Source organism: Leptopilina heterotoma, unplaced genomic scaffold, assembly GCF_015476425.1.
Source record: "Leptopilina heterotoma isolate Lh14 unplaced genomic scaffold, ASM1547642v1 Lhet_108, whole genome shotgun sequence".
NCBI lineage: Eukaryota > Metazoa > Arthropoda > Insecta > Hymenoptera > Figitidae > Leptopilina > Leptopilina heterotoma.
The window spans coordinates 2,018,731-2,044,048 of record NW_025110825.1 but is presented as its reverse complement, the minus strand read 5'-3'; the positions used below and the strand labels follow the sequence as shown (position 1 = coordinate 2,044,048).

Here is a 25,318-nt window from a genome sequence, read left to right as displayed (position 1 = left end):
ACGTAACGGTATTTTAATTACTTTTTTAATTAATTATAGTTTAATTTTTAATGAATTTTAAATAACTTTTAAATTTTGTTTTAGTGTTGTAATTTAAATTTAAGGAATTTTTAACGATTTTCGTAACATTTTTGTTTTTTTCGGTTAATTTTTTAAGTTTTTTGTAATTTTTTTTCTGAAGTCAGATTTTATTTATAGTTTTGATAAATTTAAGAGGTTTTTCTATTTTTATTTTTGTTTTTGAAAAATTTTGGAAAATAGTAATTTTTGGCAATTTAATGATTTAATGCAATTAAGTGAATTACGCAATTTGTTATGTATTCGGTATTTAAGTATTTGTATTGTATTATCTATTATGTATTTGTTGTTGAATTTAATTAAATTTAATTATTTTATTTAATTAACAATTCCGCATCTCTTAATTTATGCACTTAATGGATTTTGAGTTGTAATAAATAAACAAATAAATTTTTTAAAATAAAAATTAAATAAAAACATAAATTAATACATTAATAAATAAACAAATAGAGGAATAAGTAAAAACATGAATAAATACATAAATAAAAACATAAATTAATACATTAATAAATAAACAAATAGAAAAATAACTAAATACATAAACAAATATATAAACTAATAAATAAATATACAAATATTTAAACAAATATATAAATTAATAAACAAATAAATAAATGAACAAAAAAATACTTAAATAAATACAGAAATTTATTAATTTACTTTAATTAAATAATTTTTATACTTCAATTAATTGCATTAAATTGTTTGAGATGTAATTAATAAAATTTAGTTAAATTTATCGAGAATTGAAAATAATTTTCATTCTAAATGAATAAATTGATAAATAAATAAATAGACAAATAAATAAATAAATAAAAATAAATAAATTGTTATGAATAAATTCTATCAAGTAAAATGAGAAAATTGCATGAAAATTGTACAAATTCCTCTCTCTCTCTCTCTATTTCTCTCGAAAATAGGTCTGTCCCCCAAGTGGCGCCCGCATATTGTATAAGAATGGAGAAAGGGTCTGGTATGTAGACGATTCTCTAGGCAGGTAAAAAGAAAGGAAAAAAAAAATAAATGAATGGTCACTAGTAATGGAGTAGTTGTGTCCCTTGTGACCACTATTTATATATAGCCTTTAATCGTTCTAAGTGCTTGAGTATAAGGAAAGAGGAAGTATGTACCGGGGCACGTGCCTCTGCATTTTACGCTCAAAACTCCATAGTTCCGGTTATTTTATTTGGGTCTCCTTCATATACATAATACAAAAACCTTCATTTCCGCTTTTCTTTTTTTTTTTTTTTTCGCTAAATACTTACTCTATCGCTTTTTGATCTCCGCAATAATAACTCTCTAGGATTTTTCCAAAGTTAAAACTTGATCATGTCCGTAGATAAAATTTGGCAACTAAAATATGTTACGGAATTTATATATTTCTTCCTCCGTTCTGTCTCGACAATTTAACTAGAATCTCATTAGGAGTGTCAACAATATTTCTGCTTTCTTGAAATTTTATTTACTTTTTCTCAAAAATTTGTTTACGTAAATAAATTTTTTTAAATAATTTAGTTATTGTTATTAATTAATTATTGATTTAAATTTATATTAAGTATGATTATAAATACAATTAGTATAAATAATATTTATTTAATATTATAATTATTATTATCATTATAGTTGTAATTATTTTGATTATTGTTTTTACTAATGGTAATTATTATTATTATTATTTATAGGGGAACATAGTCTAGGTCGGCCACCTTTTTGACTTTTGTTTATAACTTTTTTTTAAAAATAAATTTGGACAATTGAAGTATATGGTTGGAAAGTCCTGTTTAATAGGAACATTTTTTCTGTACAAAGTAAATTGACAGGTTTAAAAATGAAAAAGTTATAAAGATTTAAAAAAAAAAAAATTTGTAGTCCAGGTTGGCCATTACAGTCAAGGTCGGCCATGTTTAAAATTCAAAGGGCATTAATCGTTAAAAAATAAAATAACATGTTTGGAGTTACGGAAAATTGATTCTTTATTGTTTACAGTTTGTAACTTAATGAAATAACAAAATAATAAAAATAAACAATATAAAAAAATAAATATAAATAAAAAAAAATTTTGCACTAAAATATTAATAAAATTAAATGAAACTATTAATAAGATGATCAATTATATTATGAGTTATACAGAATTGCAGTTTTTGCAAATGAAGTAGCTCGTCCTCATCTTTGCGCATTTTAAACACATAGTGGCCGACCTTGACAGTAAGTAACATTACCGAATTGTTGTAACCATAAAGAAATACGTTTCGGGATTCGATTTTTTACTTTGTTTTCTTTTCAACCATGAGTCCCACAAATTTTCTGCATACTTGCCTTGACGATTCAATTTGTTTTTTATCTTTTATTAATGGTTTTTCACATTATGCACAAAACTTTTTTTGAGCTTTTTTTGTACCGACGTCACAGAAAACACAATTTTAGATTTTCCGAAAATGTAATTGAACAAAAAGTTAGGTTTCACTAAGACAAGCTTCGACAAAAATGCGCGTAGGTGGCGCTAGTGAACTTGACAAAAAAACGCGAGTGGCCTACCTAGACAGTAGGCCAACCTTGACTACATTCCCCTATATTATTAGTAAATATTTTTATTATTATTTATTTATTATTTTAGTTAATTTTTTTTATACTCCATCATCTCTCCTTCCCTGTCTTTGTTCTGTATTTATTATTTAATTATTTATTTCATTCTTTTAAATATTTTATATAATTTATTTTGTTATTTAATTAGTTCTATTATAATTAATTTTTTATAGAATTAATTTTGTTGTTTAATTATTATTTATATTAATCGTAATTATTTTTGTTATTACTTTTATTAGTAATAATAATAATTATAATAATAATAATAATAATAATAATAATAATAATAATAATAATAATAATAATAATAATAATAATAATAATAATAATAATAATAATAATAATAATAATAATAATAATAATAATAATAATAATTATTATTATTATTATTATTATTATTATTATTATTATTATTATTATTATTATAAAATTATTATTTATATTAATATTATAATGATAATCATTACTATTATTAGCAATAACAATTATTATTATTTCTTCTGAAATTAACAATTTTTTTGACTTAAATTGTTGTCCGTGAATTTAATTAAAAATAATTTTTGTTTACAGTTCCACAGTATATCGTTCGTTGGGAAGTGTTGGAACCATTGGAAATTCGAGTGGAACCAATAACTATAATCTTCCTTATATAACAAATAGTCCAACGGATCATACAGTAGCTTCTACACCACTATGGAGTGCTTTAGGTATAACATTCGTTCTTTATCTAATTATTCTATGTACATATATTTCACATTGTCATTTTTCAATTCTTTTTTAATTTTCCTTATTTTATTTTTTATTATTTTACTTCGTTTTTTATTTAATAATTTATTTATTATCTAACTACTTTGGTCGCGAGGCGCTTTAATTGAAACTAGCCTTTTTATACAAAATTAGAAATAAAAAATCACAAATAAAAAGAAGAATAGAAAAATAAAGGAAAAATAGAAAAATAAATAGAAAAATGAGTAAAAATTGAAAATAAAAAGAAAAATAGAAAGAAAAATAAAAAGAAAAATGGAATAAATAAAGAAAGTGGAAAATAAAATAAGAAAAAATAAAAAATCAAGTCAATGGAAATTTTTTTTTTAAAGAAGAAGAATTTTTGGGTGTATATTAAAGTTTTGAAATCTCGGAGGGATTTTTGAGAGAAAAGAAAAAAAAAGAAAGGTAAAAAAAAGTGAAATGTGGATGTTAACTAATAGGGCGTAGCTAATGAGGACAGGACATTTTTCAGCACTTAACACTTCACTTCCGGAGATATCGCCGGACTATGGCAGCAAACCAGCGTCAACAGCGAGTCGTCAGACTTTACCTGCATTCGCTCAACCCTTCGGAAGTCGGTCGACTTTTCGAAATTACAGTCCCCCATACCATATACCTACGTCACATCAAACGAGCACTGGGGATGTTGCATCGTGGAGTTATGGGACGTCTGGCGATGCCCTTGTCTCGCAATACAGCACCGTTGGCACGCCATCGCGACGACAAACATCCAATGCAACGACAACCTCCGTTCAGCATTCCCACAGCGCCGCTGCCAGTCTCTCAGCCCGTGAGTATTTTTTCTTCATTTTTTTATTGTTGTTAATTGTAAAATTGTATTTTTTAATCCAGCATCTCTCTTTCTCTCCGGTTTTCTCATTTCAACAAACAACAGAAATAGATTTTTTTAAAATTAGTTTTGTTAATTATTTTTGTTTTAACAGTTTTGATACGCTTTTGTCTCAATTTGTTATCCTTAGAAAAAACTATGATTTAATTTATTTGTTAATTAGCTTTGCAACAATTAATTCTTTACGATAATTAATTTTGTTTAATTAGTTTTGTTAATTATTTTTGTTTTAATTAATATTTCATGTAATGAATTTTGTTGTTTATTTAGTTTCGTTAATTATTTTTGTTGTAATTAATATTTCGTATAATTAATTTTATTGTTTAATTAGTTTCGTTAATTATTTTTGTTATCATTAATATTTCAAATATTTGATAATAACAACAAAAACTTTGTAGTTGTTGTTTTTCTCTCTGTCTTGTAAATATTTTTCACTATTAAATTTGAACAACCAACAAAAATAGATTTTTTGTTTAATAATTAAAGTTTTGTTAATTATTTTTGTTTTAATTAATATTTCATGTAATTAATTTTGCTGTTTAGTTTTGTTATAATTAATATTTCATATAATTAACTTTGTTGTTGTTGTTTCTCTCTGACTTTTAAATATTTTTTTTAATATTAATTTGAATAAACAACAAAAATAGATTTTTTGTTTAATTATGGTTTTTTTAATTACTATTCTTTTAGTTAATATTTCATGTAATTAATTTTGTTGTTTAATTATTTTCGTTAATTATTTTGTTATTATTAATATTTCATATAATTAATTTTGTTGTTTAATCAGTTTTGTTATAATTAATATTTCATAAAAATAATTTTGTTTTGTTTAATTAGTTCTTTTAATTATTTTTGTTTTAATTAATATTTCATGTAATTAATTTTGTTGTTTAATTAGTTTCTTTAATTATTTCGTTAGCATTAATATATATTTCCTATAATTTATTTTGTTTTTTAATTAATTTTTTTGTTAATTATTTTTGGTATAACAGTTTTGATATACATTTTTGTCTCGCTTTGATAACTTTAGAAAAACTGTGATTTAATTTATTAGTTAAACAGTTTTATAAAAATTAATTCGTTATATAATTAATTTTGTTGTCCAATTTATTTTTTTAAAAATATTTTTTAAAAATTTTTTAAAAAATAAGAGACTTTTGTAAAAAATTGATGATGAAAAAAATAAGAGACTTGTAAAAATTGATGATTAAAAATTATGAGAGAGTTGTAAAAATTTGTAATGAAAAAAATAAGAAACTTGTAAAAATTGATGATAAAAAAAATGAGAGACTTGAATCGGAGAGAAGAGATGGTGAATAATAATATTAAATAATTTTGACCTAATTTTTTTTCTCTCTCTCTCTCTTTTCTTTGATGATATTTTCAACAAGTGATGAATGTGAATTAATATGTATATGCGCAGAGAGAGTCAATTTATTTATATTGATTCGGTTTTATTGAAAATTTCATTTTAAACTGAAAAGAGAACAAAGTTTCCTTCATTTGCGACGGGATCAATTATTAATTACGATATGAAACTTGACATATTCTCACGTTCGGTAGTTTATCGGATCACGCGATTCGTGAGATCAATGCTAACATATCCTCCCGAGTAAATTTTTTTTTATATATATATATACACGAAAGTGACATCATTATATTACGAATAATGCTAAAAATGCCAAGTAAAATTCCGTTTTTTAACAAATTTTACGATTTTTTTTTTTGTGGTAATATTATTGAAAATAGATATTAAAATTACGCAGTTTGCTGGATTAAAATAATTCTGAATTATTAATTAAATTTATTAAACTAATAAAATTGAATTATAATTAAATAAAATTTATTGAATTTATTAAATTAATTAAAATAATAAAATTAAATTAATCAAACAATTAGATTAAATTTATTAAATTTAATTCGTAAAACTAATAAAATGGTTTTATTTAATTTAACGGTACAAAGAATTTTTAAAATATTTTCAAAGAATAATTACAATTAATTACTAAACTTGATTAATTTCATAATAAATTATCATTTGTCTCGAGTTTAGAATTGTTTTTCCCTAGTACAGGAAATAATTTTCTTTAGTTAGGAAATATTTAGAAAATATTGTTATAGGAAATATTTTTTACTAAATCAATATTTATTTTACATTTGCACCAGTTTGATTGTTTTCAATTATGTATATACAGCAAGGAAGGGAAGAAAGTTGAAAAAAGAATCACTGACCCCTCTGAAAAGAAAATTTTTTATATTCAGCATCTGTTCATAAAGAGGAAAATAATTCGAAAAAAATAAATTTCCAGTCGCATAATTTTTACGGGAACATTTTTTTTTCTTCATTTTTTTCTTGACTCCCCAAAAAATTGGGCACATTAGTTTAGTGACAGATTTATAGGTATAGAGTTTGTAAATTTGAATGCGGTAGATTTGTAAAAGCATTTAAAAAAAGAGAAAGAGAGAGAGAGACGGTAGTGCTCGATCGTATTTGGTCGTGTGGAAATTGTCAAACAAATCGGTGGGCGTGTTGTCTATATATATGGGTTTTTCTCTGCACTTTGATCGAGAACAGACTTTAGTCATATGTAATATTAGCCATGGTGCTCTGTTGTACTCGCAGGGCGGTCGATTTTTTTAAAAGCAATTTTCAATTTTTCTTGTGAATCACAAAAAAAAATTTAGGCAAATTTTTTGGTGGAGAAATTAAAAAAGAATAATATAATTGAATAATTTTTCTAAATTTAAGTGAGGATGAAAGTTTAAAATGAATTTTTTGGTTTCAAATTAGTTAAAATTTACTGATTTGTGAAAATTTTTTTTGCAATATAAAATAACTGAAATTAACTGATTTTTGAGTAGAAAAAAAATTCTATTGATATAAAAATTATAAAATCTATTGATTTATCGGTGAAAAAAATATTTCCTTCTTTCTTCTTTTCGTTAACTAATAGAAAAAAATTAAAATTTACCAATATACTAGTAGAAAATTTTTTACTGATATAAAAATGTAAAAATTTACTGATTTGACAGTGGAAATAATTTTTACAGATTTAAGAAAGTCAAAATTAACTGATTTATAAGTAGAAAAATTTTTACTGATATAAAAAAGTTATTAATCAAACGTTTACTACTTTGATTTTTTACTTCGTATTTTTAATTTCGTATTTGTTACTTTAAAAAAATAGCGAGGAGAAGAAATAAGGCTCCGTTTTAGAATAAAACCATTAAGGTGGTCGCCTGGCAGACTTGTAACTAATTTGGGTCATTTTTGACAACATCGAAACTTGGATAAACCGAAGTCGTATATTATACTAATGTGTCAGTGTGTCTACTATCCGGAAAATCCGGAAAAAAAAATTCCGGAATTAGTCAGGAATTTTTTTTCTCTCTTTTACTTTTTTTTGTTAAATTTAATTCAAAAATGTTTAAGTTTTTACTATAAATTTTTTTTCTTGTTTTTTTCATCAATTATTGAAATTATTTTCGCGAGAATTTATATTAAACTTGTCAAGATTTTTATTAATATTTTTTAAAATTGTTGTTTACGTCGCGAAGAAGTAAAAAATTAAGGTGGGGAGTAACGAATTTCATATTATAGTGCGGCTAATGACTATCGCGTCATATTCAATGTGATTTATTTGTTTTCATGGGTCACTGATGCGGTCGTCGCTTCTTGTCCATGATATATGAACATATAGATTTCAGCAATAATAAGTACAAAATTCTGATAAATATTCAACGTTTGTTATACTTTTTTTTTTGTTTTTTCACTGTAGAATATAAACGACTTGAGACATGTGATGTTTATTTTCAGTAGAATTATTAATTTCTGAATTCGAGATTTGGAAAATATTTTTGTAATTATAATTTGACTCGCGGTTCGGTTTTTAGATAATTTTATATGAAGTAGAACTGTTTTGAAATTTAATTAGAAGGGGAATTTTAAAGTTAATAATTTAAATTAATAATTAATAATTTAATTAATAACAATTAATTAATAATAATTAATTAAAACTTATAAATTAATAATAATTAATTATTAGTTATAAATTAATAATAATTAAATTATAATTCATTAATAATTTAATTTAAAATTTAAAATTCAAAATTCTGAACGTGGAAATAAAGGAAATTTATTTATTTTTTCCTCAAATTTAAATTTAATTACAATAATATTGCGACATGCATTAAAAATTAATTTTTAAAGTTTTAGAATGTTTTAATTACAATTTTTTTATTTTAAGTGCAACCGGTTAATTTTTGAAAATATATTTATAGCGAAAAATTATTCCTTTCGTTTGATCTTTCAGAAATTTTTGAATCTTTAGAAAATTTAATAAGAAGGAAAGTTTCGAATAATTTAATAAGAAGGAGAATTTCGGAAAATTTAATTAGAAAGTAAATTTTGAATAATTTAATTAGAAGAAAAATTTTGATAAAAGGAAATTCGAAGAGAAAAAAATTAGAAGGGAAATTTGGAGAAAATGAATTGAAATTTCTATTCGTATGCTGTTAGTGGAGAAAAAAAAATTGTGCGATAATCGGATTAACAGAATAACACTGATACAACCCTGACCTAGCTACTAATGTAGGTGTAATCACGTTGCGTCTACGAACGATATCATGGAGAATACATAGGGCTCCTCATTATCTCTATAAAAGTGTTTATGATAATTTTGGTATTTCAGTCACTACCTACGTATACAAATGAATGATAATCTTTCTCACATCATTATCAGATACAATATTGATATGCAGTAATATATTTGACGTACGCAAATGATTCTCTCTTTCTTATGAACAAAAGTCTTTTATTTTTTATATTTTTTCAATCAAAAATATTTTTCTTTGACAAAAATAATTTTTAGCAATGGAATTTTATTTCATTGGCTTTTTTCTATCAAAGCTGTTTTTTTTTGTGACAAAGAAGAATTTTAACAATTAAATTTTAATTAATAATAAAATAATAAAATAAAATTTAAAAATAAATCAAATTAAAAATTAAAAAAATTAAATTTTATCAATTAAAATTTTTTTTGGACAAAGAAAATTTGCAGCAATAAAATTTTATTCAGTTCGAATTCAATTTTTTTAAACCAAAAACAAACAAAATTTTTAGCAATCAAATTTTTATTAAATCGAACTAAATTCTTTCAATTAAAAACTGTTTTTTTTATAAAAAAAATTTATTAGTGATAAAATTTAATTCAGTAGTACTCAATTTTTTTTCAGTCACAAATTTAAATCAGATTTTTGAATTATTAAACAGATTTTTAATTGGAAACACTATTTTTTGTAATCAATTTTCGTTTTGCAACTTCTCAAGTCCAATGTAAATGTGTATTTTTTTATCGTTCGTTATTGACTGAAATTTCTATATAATTAAGACATTGTGGACTTTGATAAAAGTTGTTTTGATAACAAGAAAAAAAAAAGAATTGACCCGCAATTTTGGAACTTTAGAGAGTAATTGCTCAGCACTGATTAACTCTTTAGTGCGATCTCAGAGGTCAACATCATTTTTTTCCAATATTATTTATTAAGAGATTTTACGAGTAAACAATTCTTTTCCCTTATTTTCTTCTCTTCTTAATATTTAACGATTCGGGGGAAAAAATAATAATTTTGGTTTCGAATTAGTAAATTAGTAAATTTTACTAATAAATCAGTAGAAATTACCATTTATTGGTAAAATTTAATAATTCAAAAGCAAAATTTTACTTTACTAAATGTACAAATAGTAAATTTTACAAATAAATTAGTAGAAATTATTATTTATTAGTAAAATTTAATAATTCAAAAGCAGAAAGTAGTAAAAAACGAAAATTAGTAGAAATTACTATTTATTAGTAATATTTACTAATTATTACTATTTATTAGTAAAATTTACGAATTCTAAAGCAGAAAATGGTAAGAAACTTCAAAAATTAGTAGAAATTACTAATAAGCAATAATTAGTAAAAATTATTATTTATTAGTAAAATTTACGAATTCAATAGAAGAAAATAGTAAAAAAAAATTAGTAGAAATTACTATTTATTAGTCAAATTTAGAAATTCAAAAGCAAAAAGACAGTCACTAATTCAAATTAGTAAAAATATTTATAGACTGACTTTTTGCTTTTAAGTTAGTAAATTTTGCTTTTAAATTAGTAAATTTTATGTACTAATAAATAGTAATTTCTAATAATTTACTATAATTAAATTTACTAATTCGAAAGCGAAAAATAATTAAAAAACAAAAATTAGTAGAGATTAATATTTATTAGTAAAATTTACTAATTCAAAATCAAGAAGTAGTAAAAAAACAAAAATTAATAGAAATTACTATTTGTTAGTAAAATTTACTAAATCAAGAATAAAAAGTAGTAAAAAAACAAAAATTAGTAGAAATTACTATTGATTAGTCAAATTTAGAAATTCAAAAGCAAAAAGTAGTAAAAATGACAAAATTTATAATAGAAATTATTAAAAAAACAAAAATTTATCGAAATTACTATATTTGTTAGTAAAATTTACTAATTCAAAAGAAAAAAGAAGTAAAAAAAGAGAAATTAGTAGAAATTTCGATTTATTAGTAAAATTTACAAATTCAAAAGCAAAAAGTAATAAAAAACAAAAATTAGTAAAAATTACTATTTATTAGTAAAATTTAAAAATTCAAAAGTAATCGTTTCATTGAATCAAATTTTTCTTTCACTGCAGTGAAAGAAAAATATACGGTCAATGTAACGATATCCGTAGGTAATTAAAAAAAAATTGTCTAAGGACTATAAAAATTGAAGTGGTTTTTAATATATGGATTATGGTTTATAAAGAAAAAAAGCAAAAAAAAAAAATGTTTTTAAACTTAAGAGGCTCTTTGATGAGGCAAATAAGCCTGTAACATATGCTGGCTGCCGAATTCAGAGGCCTTTTAACATACCGCAGTCTCGAGTGTGCGGAGAAATTTAAGTTTAACTTTTAACCGACCAGACACCATCGCCATCGCGAGAATTACCGTCTTCTCTCTGAAACTTTCAACTTTTGTGTGTTAGTAAAGAAAGAAAAAATAAAAAAAAAAAAAATACCAGCCCTGTCGTGCATCATCCTGAGAGAGAACCTGGACACGTGGCCAAGGGGCTTCAATTAATTTCAAATATATTGGAGTCACCCATTTATATTTATACGTGAACTTGAAGTGATCACTTTTAAATTTATTTCCGTCGAATATTTTTATATACATATAAGCGAAATGAAACATAAATCTTACCAAAAAACTTTAGGTGTACCATTATATACTGGATTGATAATAGTTTTCAATTCAAATTTGCCCAGAGGATGCAGGATTAAATTCGAATCTGAAAAATAATAAATAATTTTGAATTAATTTAATTAGCAATTTTCAAGAACTTAGATTTTTCAAAAATTTTAATAATTCAAATTCTTCTGAAATTATTAGTTAAAGTTTTTAATATATATTTAATATTAATTATTAAAAATAATGGGAGAATTTTAGTTAAAAACGCAATTAAAAAATTGAATTTTGGAGAAGTAAAAATAATTGCAGAAATTCAATTATTATTATTTCTTTTAAAATTCTTGACAAAATTTCAATTTATTTTATAAATTAATAAAATTCTTTTCCAAAATTCAATTATTTTCAAAAATTTTAATAAAATTCTTGGCAAAATTTCAATTATTTTTAAAGATATTCGTCAATTCAATGATTTTTAATATTATTTATATTTCAAGAAAATTTTCAAAAAGAATTCAATTATTTAAAAAAATTTTTAATAAAATTCTACGCAAACATTGAATTATTTTCATATAATAAGAAAAATTTCACAGGAATTCAATTATTTACAATTTTTTCTTATAAATTTCTTCACAATAATTCAATTATTTTTGTGAATAATGAAATTCTTTACAGGGATTCAATTCTTTTCGAAAATAATAAAATTCTTCTTCGGAATTCAATTATTTTCATAAATAATCAATCTCATCGCAGAGTTTCAATTATTTTTAATAAAATTTTAATCGAATTCGTTGAAAAATGTAATTATTCTTAAAAAGTTTACTAAAATTCATCAAAAAAATTTAATTATTTAAAAACTTATTGATAAAATTCTTTATGAGAATTCAATTTTAAGACACATTTAATTTTTCAATAAATTATTTATTTTTGTATTTAAATAATTGAATTTCAATTAGAATTTTAAATAATAATTGAATATTAAAAGCATTATAGCGTGAATTTTTAGAAATAATTGAATTTTGAAAAGGTTTAAAGTACTAATTTAGAACCTATTTAAAATTCAATTATTTTTTTTGAAATCTTTAAATTAACAATTCTGTCGAAAAAATTTTTTTGAGAAATTTTAATTTCAATTGTTCTAAAATTAGTTGAAGACTTTGATATATATTTAAATATTAATTATTTAATGACAAAAAATAATTGATTTACAGAAGAATTTGAGTCAAAAACTCTAAAAAAAAAGTAATTGTATTTTGTAGAAGTTATACAAATTATAATTTTCGAAAATATGAATTTTTAATAGTTTTAATTAATAATTCTGTAGAATTTAATTTTTTGAAAAATTTTAATTCCCATTTTTTTTAAATTAATTGAATTTTTTAATACATTTGTAATTATTAATTATTCGGTTATTCAAATAATTTATTAAGATGAACATTATTAAAAATTATTGATTTAGAGAAGAATTTTAGTTAAAAATTCCAGAAAATAATTGAATTTTGAGGAATTTACAAATAGTAGCAATTTTTAGAAATAATGAATTGAATTTTAATGAATTTAATGAAATATTTTTAAAAAACTTAATTTTTTGAAAAATTTTAATTTTGAAATTAATTGAGTTTTTTTAATATATTTTTATTATTAATTATTGAATTATTAAAATAATTGATTTAGATGAATATTATGAAAAAATAATTAATTTAGAAAAGAATTTTCGTTAAAAATTCAAAAAAATAATAGAAGGCTACGAAATAATAATGATAACCTAATAATTAATAATAAACGTTATACAAAAATAATAATCGATTATTATTTTCAAATTTTATTTATTTATTCATTGAGATGCAGCAAATCGATCTAATCTATTTGAGTATAGAGAAATTAATTGAACGTAGAAAAAAAGTACTTGTTTATGCATAAAAAAGAAAATTGCGATTTGAAATTTTCGAGAAATAACGTTTATCAAATTTCCATGGCAATGGCACATTCCGCGAGTAAGATGAGGAAGGGCGCCTTGAAAACGCGAACTCGCAATACGAGTACATCTTTTTTAATGGAAGTGCGCTGCGCGCTCTCTCTCTCTCTCGAGGTGGATGAGAGGAAGAATTCGCATTTATATCAAAGAGAGAACATTAGATTTTAGTCAGCATAATTTTTACATAATATCTTATTGCTTTCTCAGTCGGTTTATATTGTCAACATAATTATATAGTCCTTTGACCCCACGGAGTATAATTCTCATTTTCACTCATTTCTATAATGATGTTTCTCTCGCTTTTTCTCAATTATTTTTTTTTTTTTTCAATCAACAGCCATCAATTTTATTTATATTATTTGAATATCGAAAAATATTAAGTATTAAATTATAAACAATAATAAATTTATATAATAAATTTAATTAATAAAAATTAAATTAATTAATTTTTAATTTATTTAACAATAACAAATTTATATAATAAATTTGTTATTGAGTCTCTCTGAATAACAAATTTAATTATGATAATAGTAATAATAATATTAATAATAATTTATTTAATTGTAATTAATTAATTAATTAATTAATTGTAATTATATATAAATTCTTTTTAAAAAAATTTTTTTATATAATAATTATTTCTATTTTTCTGTTTTTGTTACCATTATTACCGGTTTTATATAAAAAAACATGTAAATTATATTATTTATTATAAATAGTAATTTATTATTATTATTGGTAAATTATTAATTGAACAAGTAAATTTGGTTGATTTTCGTCTTTTGAAGTCGTTAATGTTTAATTTAAATATTTTCCACTGTAATTTAAAGGCATATTGCGAATTATTTTCAGTACGTAAATGTTTGTTGGAAGTCCCCCATTTTCTACAATGGTTATCAACAATATAACCGGAAACTGATAATGTCGTATCCGCTCGTCATCCACTTTTTTTTTTTTTTACTATATTCATCTTCCCTTTAAATGACCTCAATTTTGCTATTATGTTTCGCGGAATAATAAATATACGACTTTCTTTATAGTCGAAATTTTAAAATGAAACACTATTTAATATTTATCAATTCTATGAATTTATTAATTATTAATTAACAAGGGTTTATTTATTAAAAAGGGATTTTTTTACTATTAAAACAATCTCTCGTTTTTATACATTTAAAAAATAATCTACATTTTTCAGAAATTTCTTTCTTATATATAAAATTTAAAAAGAGAGAAAATTTAAAAAATATTATTAATTTATTAATATTTATTAATTTAATAAGTTATCTTTCTTTTTTTTGAAATAGAATTTAAATGCTTTATGGAAAAAAAATATTCATTTGGAACAGCTACAATTTTCACTAGATTAGCCAAATTTTTAGTTGTTAAGTCTTTCGCTATTCTAGAGAAACTTATCGCTGTTCCAGATAAAATTTTTTTTTTCCTGAATCAGGGGTGAGGAAGGAGACGAATTTTTTTTCTATTATTATTATTTAATAAATAATAAAAATGTAAATGAAAAATAATAAATTGCATAAATAGGAACAAAATTACACATATACTTTATCATTAGGATGAAATTGTGCCTTTAGTTTAATTAAAAAAAATAAGAAAAAAAAATAGAATCGAATTCACGAGTCTGTCTGAAATATATACACAGTGCACAACAATGAGGTGGAATTCTTTACGGAGGGTCGTGAGTGTGTTAATTGTGGGGCGATTTCCACCCCTTTGTGGCGAAGGGACGGGACCGGACATTATCTCTGCAACGCATGCGGACTCTATCACAAGATGAATGGAATGAATCGACCATTGGTCAAACAAACTCGGCGCCTGGTAAGATGTAATCCCGCCCAGGTCACACGAGAAAGCATCATTTTTCACTTTTTTTTTTAATTTTAATAATTATTTTATTTATTTTATTTATTTTATTTATTAATAAATATTTTTTTTCCAGTAATTTTTTGTCTTTCAATAATTTATTATTTATTTATTCAATTTTTTACTTCAATAATTATTTATTAATTTCTTTTTTTGTTCCAGTAATTAATAATTTACTCCTTTTTCTATTTTAATAATTATTTTTTTTTTTATTTCAACAATTATTTATTTATTTTGTATTTCAACAATTATTTATTTTTTAATTCATTAATTATTTATTTTTTATTTCATTAATTATTTATTTTTTATTTCAAAAATTATTTATTGCTTTCTTTATTTGAAATAATTAATTATTTTTAAATTATAATTCATTTTATGCAATCTTGAATAAAGAAATTTTTGGTTCGAATAAAGTTTATTAGATTATAATTCAAATAAATTTAAATGATATTCAAATAAATTCAATTTTTTTCAATTTATTTAAATAAATAAATTATTTATTTATATAGATAGAAAAAAATTAAATTTATGTACCTTAGAAATATAAGATAGAAAATCAGACAAAGAGGAAGCAAGAAAATAAAAATCAAAGTTTGTGTGGGGGGAGGAAAAAATCTCGTGCTCGACCCGTGGCAAAAAAAAGATAGCCGCAAAAAAAGGCGATCAGGAGCCTATGTAGAAATTCGCCCGTGGTGTGAAAGTTGCAATTAATATTTAAATTAAAGAAACAGGAAAAATTTTTTAAGAAAAAAAAATGTTTTGAAAAAAAAATGTTTTGAAAAAAAAATCTTTGAAGAGAAAATCTTTTGAAAGAAAAGTCGTTAATCGAAATTGTAAGGCCAATTTTTTAGTATACACATGAACAAAAAAAAAATGAAAATGTTTTTAGAAAAAAAGCATGTTTTTGGTGTAAACACCCCTAACGTATGGCCTCCTGTCTGTTTCAGTGGCGGACCAGGGCGAATTCTGCAAAAGCTTCTATGGGTATAGTGGCGCACCTCGCGCTCATGAGGAGAAATCGGGCCGCCGTTTGGTAGGTGTCATCCCCCGCCCCAACATTATCTAATTTCGTATCTCTTTTTTATCACTTTCTCTATGCGCATCATCTCTTCATTATCATTTTTTTTCTCTTCGTCTCTAATTTTCTTCATTTTTCTTCTCCTCTCTTTTTTTATTAGTTCCATATTCTAGATTTCATCCTCTAGCTGCGTTTTCTCAATTTTTTTCTTTATTTTAACTAAAATTTATTTACTTACTTTATTTACTTTAAAATTTTTTTCTTCCCTCTTTTATATAATTATAAACAATTTTAATTAATTTTCTTTATAAATATAAAATTTTGATAAAGTTGTAAAAAAATCAAGAGCATTCCGAAAATTTCTTAACGGAATTCAAGACTAAATTTGCAAAAATTCGGCAAATTTTGAACAATTGATTTGATTTTTAATTTAGTTTGTTATTTACTCTAAAAGTAAATTCTTTTGTTTATTTCGAGTGAAGAAAAAATTTTTATTCGGTAAATATATTTTTTCGGACAGAATTTGTCTATGTTAATTTATTTTTAATTTAATAAATAAATATTAAATTTATTTTTTATTCAATAAATAAATATTTAATTTATTTTTTATTTAACAAATATTAAATCCATTTTTTAATTATAATAAATATTAAATTCATTTTTTAATTAAATTTATTTTTTATTTAATAAATATTAAATCCATTTTTTATTTAAATTTTCGAAACAATTTTAAATGGAAATTTGAAAAATTCTTTTGTGTAAAATTTTAGGTCTTTTCTGTTTTTAATTTTAGGAATCAAACCCGAAAATTTTTATGAAAAAAAAATTAGTTTTTTAAAATTCAAGATTCAAACGAAAAAGAGAAGGAAGGGAATTGAAATATTTTTTAATGTAAAAAGTTCCAGGGAAAATTCATCATTCACGTCATTTTTAGGATTTCTCTCCACTTTTGTTTTTCTGTATGCACCTCATTTTTCACCATTTCTGTTTTCGAGATCTGTCGTAGCTTGAGGTGCCACTATACCCATGGTATAACCACTCTCCTTTCCGAAATCACGTTTTAAGCCTGGACAGAAATAAAATATTTTATACAAAAAGAAAAAAAAATTAATAATTTTGTATCTTTTCTTCAAAAAAAAAAGGTACAATTTTTATCTTTTCTTTCGAAAAAAGTATAATTTGTATCTTTTCTTTTGAAAAAGGTACAATTTGGATTATTTCTTTTGAAAAAAGGTACAATTTGTATCTTATTTTTTAGAAAAAGAAAAAGCACTTTTTTATTCAATTTTTCAAAAATGTTTCAAAACAGAAAATTTAATTTACTGATATTGATGAATTTACAGGCAAGCGTGACTTTGCGCGAGGTGGTGGCTTTATTTCCTCTTCTCCGGTTGATCTTGATAGTCAAAGGTCTCTTGTAAAAAGACGGTAATTTAAGAAAATAAAATTTTTTTTTATTTGTTTTTATATTAAAATTAATGTTATTTGTATTTTTTTAATGCCATTAATTTTGAAATTTCAATCTTATGGCAATTGGAAAATAGAAAATTTTTTTTTTTAATATTTCTGATATTGTTAAATATTTAAATTGTAAAACATTTATTTACATTTATTTATATATTATATTAAGAGTATAAAAATAGAAAAATAAATAAATATACATAAATATTTATTTATTTCAATTTATTTAGAAATATCGTCAATTGATGATTAATTTTTTGCAATTATTATGGTTTTGATACTAAAAATATTTTCTTTATGTGAAAAACGTACTTTTGTGCAAGACACCTTTGGGTACTAAAACAGTTGCTTCCTCTTTTCTTAATTTATTGAAAAATGTGAAATATTTATAGATGGAAATTTATTGTAAATAATTATGAATAATTTGCTTTTTGTCTGACACTTTCATTAATTTATCATTTTCTTCTTACTTTCGATTGTCTAACTAGTTTCTTAAAAATAAAACAAACAATTTTTTTGTCTATCAATTTTTCTTTGAAAAATTCTGTTGTCAATCAATTTTTTTTTGAACAATTTTTTTTAATAAAAATTATTTTTTAATACAAATTTTTTTGTAATAATTTTTTTCTTGCTTATTAATAAAATATTTGAATAATAATCATATAATAATAATTTAAATGGTAAAAATAATTATTGGATTTCTAAATTTTCTTTCTTGGTGACCAAAAACCTATTTTTTTTGAGAATTTTTAAATTAAGTTTCCCAGTTTCTCTCCAATTGAAGATTGATCTCATTTATTTATTAATAGCAACAAAAAAACACTGATAAAAAATTTTAATTAATTCAAATAAACGTCTGCTTCTCTATTAGTAAATAAATATTTATTTGTATCAAATAGTTTTTAATTCAATTAATTAAATTTTTAAATTTGCTTTAAATACTGGAATTATTGACAGTTTATTTGATTTAAATAAAAATTGTTTGAATCCAGTAAATATTTATTTGATTAATTACAAAATTCTTTGATTTAAATAATTATTTAGTGGATTTGAATAAAAATTATTTGGTCCAAGTCAATATTTATTCTTCGACTTAAATAAAAATTATTTAATCCAAGACAATATTTATTTGACTTAATTGAAAATTATTTGATCCAAGTCAATATTTATTTGATTAAAAAATTTTTTGATTCCTGTAAATGTTTATTTGATTAAAATAAAAATTCCTTGATTCAAGTAAATATTTAGTGGATTAAAATAAATATTCTTTGATTCAAGTAAATATTTAGTGAATTAAAATAGAAATTCCTGGATTCAAGTAAATATTTCTTTGATTAAATTAAAAATCGTTTGATTCAAGTAAATATTTGATTAAAATAAAAATTCCTTGATGCAAGTAAATATTTATTTGATTAAAATAAAAATCGTTCGATTTAAATGAATATTTATTTGATAACAGTCAAGATTTGAATCAAATAAATTTTTCTTTCATTGTATAGTGGACGGTTTTTTGAATTTTTTCGGGAATCAATCTTTAAATTGGAAAGAGTCTGGGATGTAAAACGTGAAATAAAATATTTTCTTTTCTATTTTGAATATAGTCCGCCACGAGACGAACGGGACTTCAATGCAGCAATTGCCATACGGGTGCAACTTCACTATGGCGTCGCAATCAAATGGGAGAGTCCGTTTGCAATGCTTGCGGATTGTATTTTAAACTCCATGGAGTCAATAGGCCACTGGCAATGAAGAAGGAGACAATTCAAACTCGCAAGCGAAAGCAAAAGGGCACAATAAAAGCATCCAACACTCAGATCTCAGCGAATGCGGCTCCTTGCATCAATAACAATAATAATACCAACAACAATAATAACAATAACTTCAAATTTGATCCAGGTATGTATTTAAGAATTTTTTTCATGTAAATTTCTACTTAAAAATTTTAATATATTTTTTTTTTTTTTTTGCTTTTTTAATATATTGTGGAAAAGAAATTGATAAATTTGAATAAATATTTTTAACATATTGAAAGGAAGGTCATGTTAAATTTTAATAAATATTTTTACACTGGAAAAAAATTTATTTAATTCAATTAATCGATTAATGGTCTATTATGAATTAAATATTTACTTGAATCAAATAAATTTTATTTAAGTCAAAGAAATTGTATTTGAACCAATAATTTCAGTATTTTAAGGAAATATATTTAATTTATTATTTAAATAAAGATAAACTAAAATAAATTAGTAATAATAATTTATTAAACATTAAAAATTATTGAGTTTAAGTAAAAATTATTTTAATCAAGAAAATATTTATTTTAATCAAAAAAATGTTTTTTTCACTTTAATGTAGGGAAAAAAATAATAAATTTTAATAAACGATTTTTTTATACAAATAAAATAAATTGAATTTTTGTCAAAAGAAATACAATTCAATATTTAAATTTTCCAGTTCATGTACAGCAATATTTAACTAATTTTCAATGAAATGGATAAAAGAAAAGGTAAAAGTAAAAGAATATTAAAAATTCGAACTTTGTTTATAGTTAAATTTTTCAATTTTAATTGAAGACTTATTACTGAATACGAAATTAATTCTTTATTAAGTTTTTCTATAAACAATAGTTTTATTTTATTGTTTGCTAATTGTAAATTTAATTTATTTTTAAATTCTACAATATTTTATAATTCACTGTTAAATTAAATTCAATAATAAATTTATTTATAAAAATAAATAAATGAATAATAAGTTTCCTTTTGAATTTCTTTGATAATAATTTTTGTCTCTAACTATTTAAAATTTTTAAATAAATAAAATTCTAATTTACTGCTTTGAAAATTAAATAATTACAAAAATTAAAACAAAATTGTTTTGAAATATAAATCATAATTTATTTTTTAATTTAAATTTAAAAGTTTTATTTTATTAAATTATTTAATTAAAATTGTATTAAAAGTGAGTTTTTATAACAAATCTTATTAAAATTTTGGAAAGTAATTTAATTCTTTTGAAGAATTTCATTAAAATTGTTGTTTATTAAAATTATTAAAAATTATTTATTTCCTGTGAAGAAGTTTATTATTTTTGGAACTAATTGAATTTTTATGAAGAATTTTATTATTTTTAAAAATAATTGAATTTCTACGAAGAATTTTATTATTATTAAAAATAATTGAATATCTACGAAGAATTTTATTATTGTTGAAAAAAATTGAATTTCTACGAAGAATTTTATTATTTTTGGAAATTAATTGAAATTTTATGATGAATGAAATAAATTGAATTCTTTTGTAGAATATTATTAAAGTTTTGAAAAATAATTAAATTGCTTTGAAGAATATTATTTAACATTTTTTTAAATAATTGAATTTCTGCCGACAATTTTATTATTTTTGGAAATTATTGAATTTCTATAAATATTTAAAAAATTTTTAGAAATATACTTGAATTTAGAAAAAGAACTTCATTAAAATTATTTAAAATAATTGAATTTTTTTTAGCGAAAAATTATTAAAATTGTACTGAAAATAATTAAATTATTTCAAAGAATTTTATTATTGAAAATAATGGAATTCTTGCGTGAAAAATTTTATTAAATTCATTAAATATAATTAAATGCTGCAAATAATTTTATCATTTTAGGAAATAATTGTGACGCGATCTGAAGAAAGGGACCTTAGAAGCAAATCATTTTAAGGTTGGGTTAGAGTTATTTTTTTCTTGTTTGAAAGTTTCTTTTTACTTATTTCGAATTTAAATCAGTGTTTATTAAATATTTTAGTTTTAATGAAGACTTAAACTTCAATGATTTATATTGACAGTTGATCCTTTTTTTGTATTTTCATTTAAAAAATTGCAAACATAACCTATAATTTTTTGCTTCTAAGGTCCCTTTCTTCAGATCGCGTCACAATTGAATTTTTATGAAGAATTTTATTATTTTTAAGACTAACTGAATTTTTTACGAAGAATTTTCTTATTATTAAAAATTTAGGAATTTCTACGAAGAAATTTATTATTTTTGAAAATAATTGAATTTTTACGAAGAATTTTATTATTTTTGGAAATTAATTGAATTTTTATGATGAATAAAAATAATTGAATTCTTTTGTAGAATATTATTAAAGTTTTGGAAAATAATTAAATTGTTTTAAAGAATATTATAACAATTTTTTTTTAATTATTGAATTTCTGCAGACAATTTTATTATTTTTGAAAATTATTGAATTTTTATAAAGTTTTTTATAATTTTTGGAAATATACTTGAATTTATAAAAAGAATTTCATTAAAATTATTCAAAATAACTGAATTTTTTTTAGCGAAAAATGATTAAAATTGTACTGAAAATAATTGAATTGTTTCAAAGAATTTTATTATTGAAAATAATTGAATTCTTGCGAAAAATTTTATTAAATTCATTAAATATACCTAATGAAATGCTGCGAATAATTTTATTATTTTTGGAAATAACTGAATTTCTGCGCTAAGAATTTTATTAAAATTATTCAAAATAATTGAATTCTTTGGAGGAAATCTATTAAAATTTTATTAAAAGCAATTGAATTATTGAAAAGAATGTTATATTATTGAAAATAATTTGAATTCTTGCAAAAAAAATTTATTAAAAATAATTGAATTCTCGCGAAGAATTTAATTACTTTTGTGATATAATTGAGTTTCTATGAAGAATAATTAATTAGTTAATTTATTAATAATAATAATTAATTATTAATTAATAAGTGAATTCCTTTTTTTAATTTTCAGTCTAAAATTATTGAAAAATTAAAGTCGATATTTGAAAATAAAAAAATTTTGTAATTTCCATGATAATAAAAAATTAAATACGCCCGTAAAACTTTACGGTTTAAATTAAATTAATTAATAAAAATATATTAAAGAAGTTAAATAAATATGAAGTTTAATTTTGTATAATTAAGAATTAAATTCACTTTCAATTTGAAACTAAGGAAGATAATAAATTTATTAATAAGTAAATAAATAAATAAATTAATATTAATAAATAAATAATTTAATTAGTTAATTAATATTTAATATTAATAAATAAATAAATATAACGTTTCATTTTGGATTAAAGAATGTGTAAATTTTGCATTTCCAGATAATTTCAATGATTTGAGAATGGCTCACACAAGTGTCTCCCAGGGAAATTATGCAAACTCGTTGTACAGTTCAAGTTCTCAGGCAGGAAGTAGACTTTCCACGAATGCATATCAAACGCCAATGTTGGGATCATTTTACGATATGACTGTCACTCAACAGCATCAACAACAGCAACAACAACAGCAGCAGCAACCACAGCAGCATCAATTAATTGACAGTCATTCATTGAAAGTTGAATGTCCCTCGCCACCTTGTTCGGCACGTTCGCCAATTTTAGTTTCTGCCGGACAATCGCCCGAGCATCAACTTTCATCGCCCCATATTGTCACATTGGAAAATTGCTCCTCAGCACCACCGAGGAAACGACAAAAATTGGACAACAATCAGTTAGAAAGGTCAACTGTTTTAATTAATGGTATTGGTCACTCTGGCTAAAAAACAATTTTTTAAAAAAAGAAAAAATTCACGTAAAAAAAATTGAATCTCATACTTTAGTATACCAGAAATTTTGTTGTTAAGTTTCATAATTATTACTGTTTAATATGTTAAACAAAAAAATTTTTTAAACCCTTTTTTCAAATTTTGAATATTTTATTTCTTTTTTTTAAAAAAAGTAGTTTTATTTTTATTATCTGAAGGACATAATGTGTTTAAGCAGTGTCACGAAAGCAATGGTTTGTTTTGAAAAGAAAAAAATTGTTTGAAATAGTTTTATATGATGAATTTTGCGATTTTTAATTATGATTTCTGACTTTTTATTGCGGCAAAAATTATTATTTAATTTATAAATATTATTTTAAATCGAATATATAAAATATTTTAAACAATTTATTTTATTTTTAAGTTTAGTTATAAATGTGTTTTTTTAAAATATTATTGCTCTCTTGACGCCACTGACTGATACTTGTCTTTTTGAAGTCAAACAAGTTTTTTTTTTTTTTTAATAAAAAAAAAGTAGTTAATGTATTGAATGAAAATACATATAAAATTAAATATTAAAAGAAAAATGCAGGATGTATTTTAAAAAAAAAGTATATATTTTTTTTGTGCGGAAAATTATCTCAAGAGTGCCTTGTTTTTCTATGAATTAAAATAAAATTCGCGAGTGCGAATATAAATTGTGTGCGAGTATGTAAATAATTGTGTGTCTATGATACTGTACATACTTATTATTGAATATTTCCTGAAAGAAATTAATTTCTTTTCTGTATATAGGAAAATTGTATTAGCCCAAATTTCAGAGACTAACGATTTTCTCCTTTTGTTTGTATTATTTTTTTTTTTTTATTAAGATTTTATTTTCCTTCTTTAGTAAGAATTTCGAATATTCTAATTTGAAAAAAATACTTATTGAGATTTTTTTCTCGGAATTCTATTTTTTCTGAGACAAAAATTTTACATCCCTAGAGATTTTGCATATTGTACTTTTTGTTTCTAAATTTTTTAAGTTTCCAAACTCATTGAAGTTTTGATATAAAAATTTTTTTTTCTTTTTGTTTTGGAAGACTGATCATGACATGATCGAATTCAGTGGAAAAGAAGTTCGACAATATAGTTTTCTTTTTTTTTTTTTTGTTTCTGTAAATAGTAAAAAAAAGTGCCTAAGTAGTATAAAATTTTTACTTTACTTTAGTATGGAACTAATTGTTTTTCTCTCTGTCTCTCTCTTCTTTTCTACCAAAGACTCTTTAAGATTCTTAATAAACTTTTATTGTGCAAGCTTTTAAAAACGATGCCAAATTGAATTCGTCAATGTCTCTGTAAATACGTTATTTTTTAGTTTTTAATAATAAAGTTAGGATGAAAAAAAATTATATATATATATATATAGACTTAACGTTCTAGAATATGTTTAAAAAAAATGTTTACAAATAAAAGGCAACGAATACATTCTCTTGAGAATTTATATACATTCAGTTTTTCGTCGAATAAGAATGGAAAAAAAACCAAAAACATTTAAACGAAATGAAAAAATATTTTTTAGACAATAGTTTTTAAAAGATGTTATACAGCTGAAGCGAAAAATCAGAAAAAAAGAATGTATTTACGTGTAATATATATTTTCACAATATATTTTTAACGAGTCAGCCATGAATATTTGCTAATAAAGCGGGATATTTAAAAAAAAGGATGTTTATTGAGGTTTTATTTCTTACCTTCACAGGACTTTCGTCTTGTGGTATTTTTATCGCACGTGATTGTTTACTAGGAATAAATTTTCAAAATATAAATTATTTTTTACTGTAATTTATTTTTATTTAAGTGTAGATTTATTTATTATAAATTTATAATACAGTTTTTGTCTTTTGGTTGTAAACGTTAAATATAAATTTATATTTATTT

The 25,318-nt window shown here is 21.8% G+C and overlaps 1 protein-coding gene across 3 annotated transcripts in view; it reads left to right on the top strand.

The window, feature by feature from the left end:
• Positions 1 to 25,103, top strand: part of LOC122503163 (box A-binding factor-like) — a 118,796-nt gene extending 93,693 nt beyond the window's left edge. Inside the window, exons 4-9 of one of the 3 annotated variants that reach the window (XM_043613623.1) lie at positions 3,232 to 3,368; positions 3,902 to 4,219; positions 15,151 to 15,326; positions 19,452 to 19,746; positions 20,305 to 20,356; positions 22,974 to 23,110. In XM_043613623.1, the coding sequence (XP_043469558.1) occupies positions 3,232 to 3,368; positions 3,902 to 4,219; positions 15,151 to 15,326; positions 19,452 to 19,746; positions 20,305 to 20,339 (961 nt within the window). In that variant the 3' untranslated portion in view covers positions 20,340 to 20,356; positions 22,974 to 23,110. Of the gene's footprint in view, positions 1 to 3,231; positions 3,369 to 3,901; positions 4,220 to 15,150; positions 15,327 to 16,318; positions 16,405 to 19,451; positions 19,747 to 20,304; positions 20,357 to 22,973 lie in introns of all 3 variants that reach the window. The other 2 variants (XM_043613617.1, XM_043613611.1) reach the window with 2 other exon arrangements.
• Positions 25,104 to 25,318: the final 215 nt, after the last annotated feature.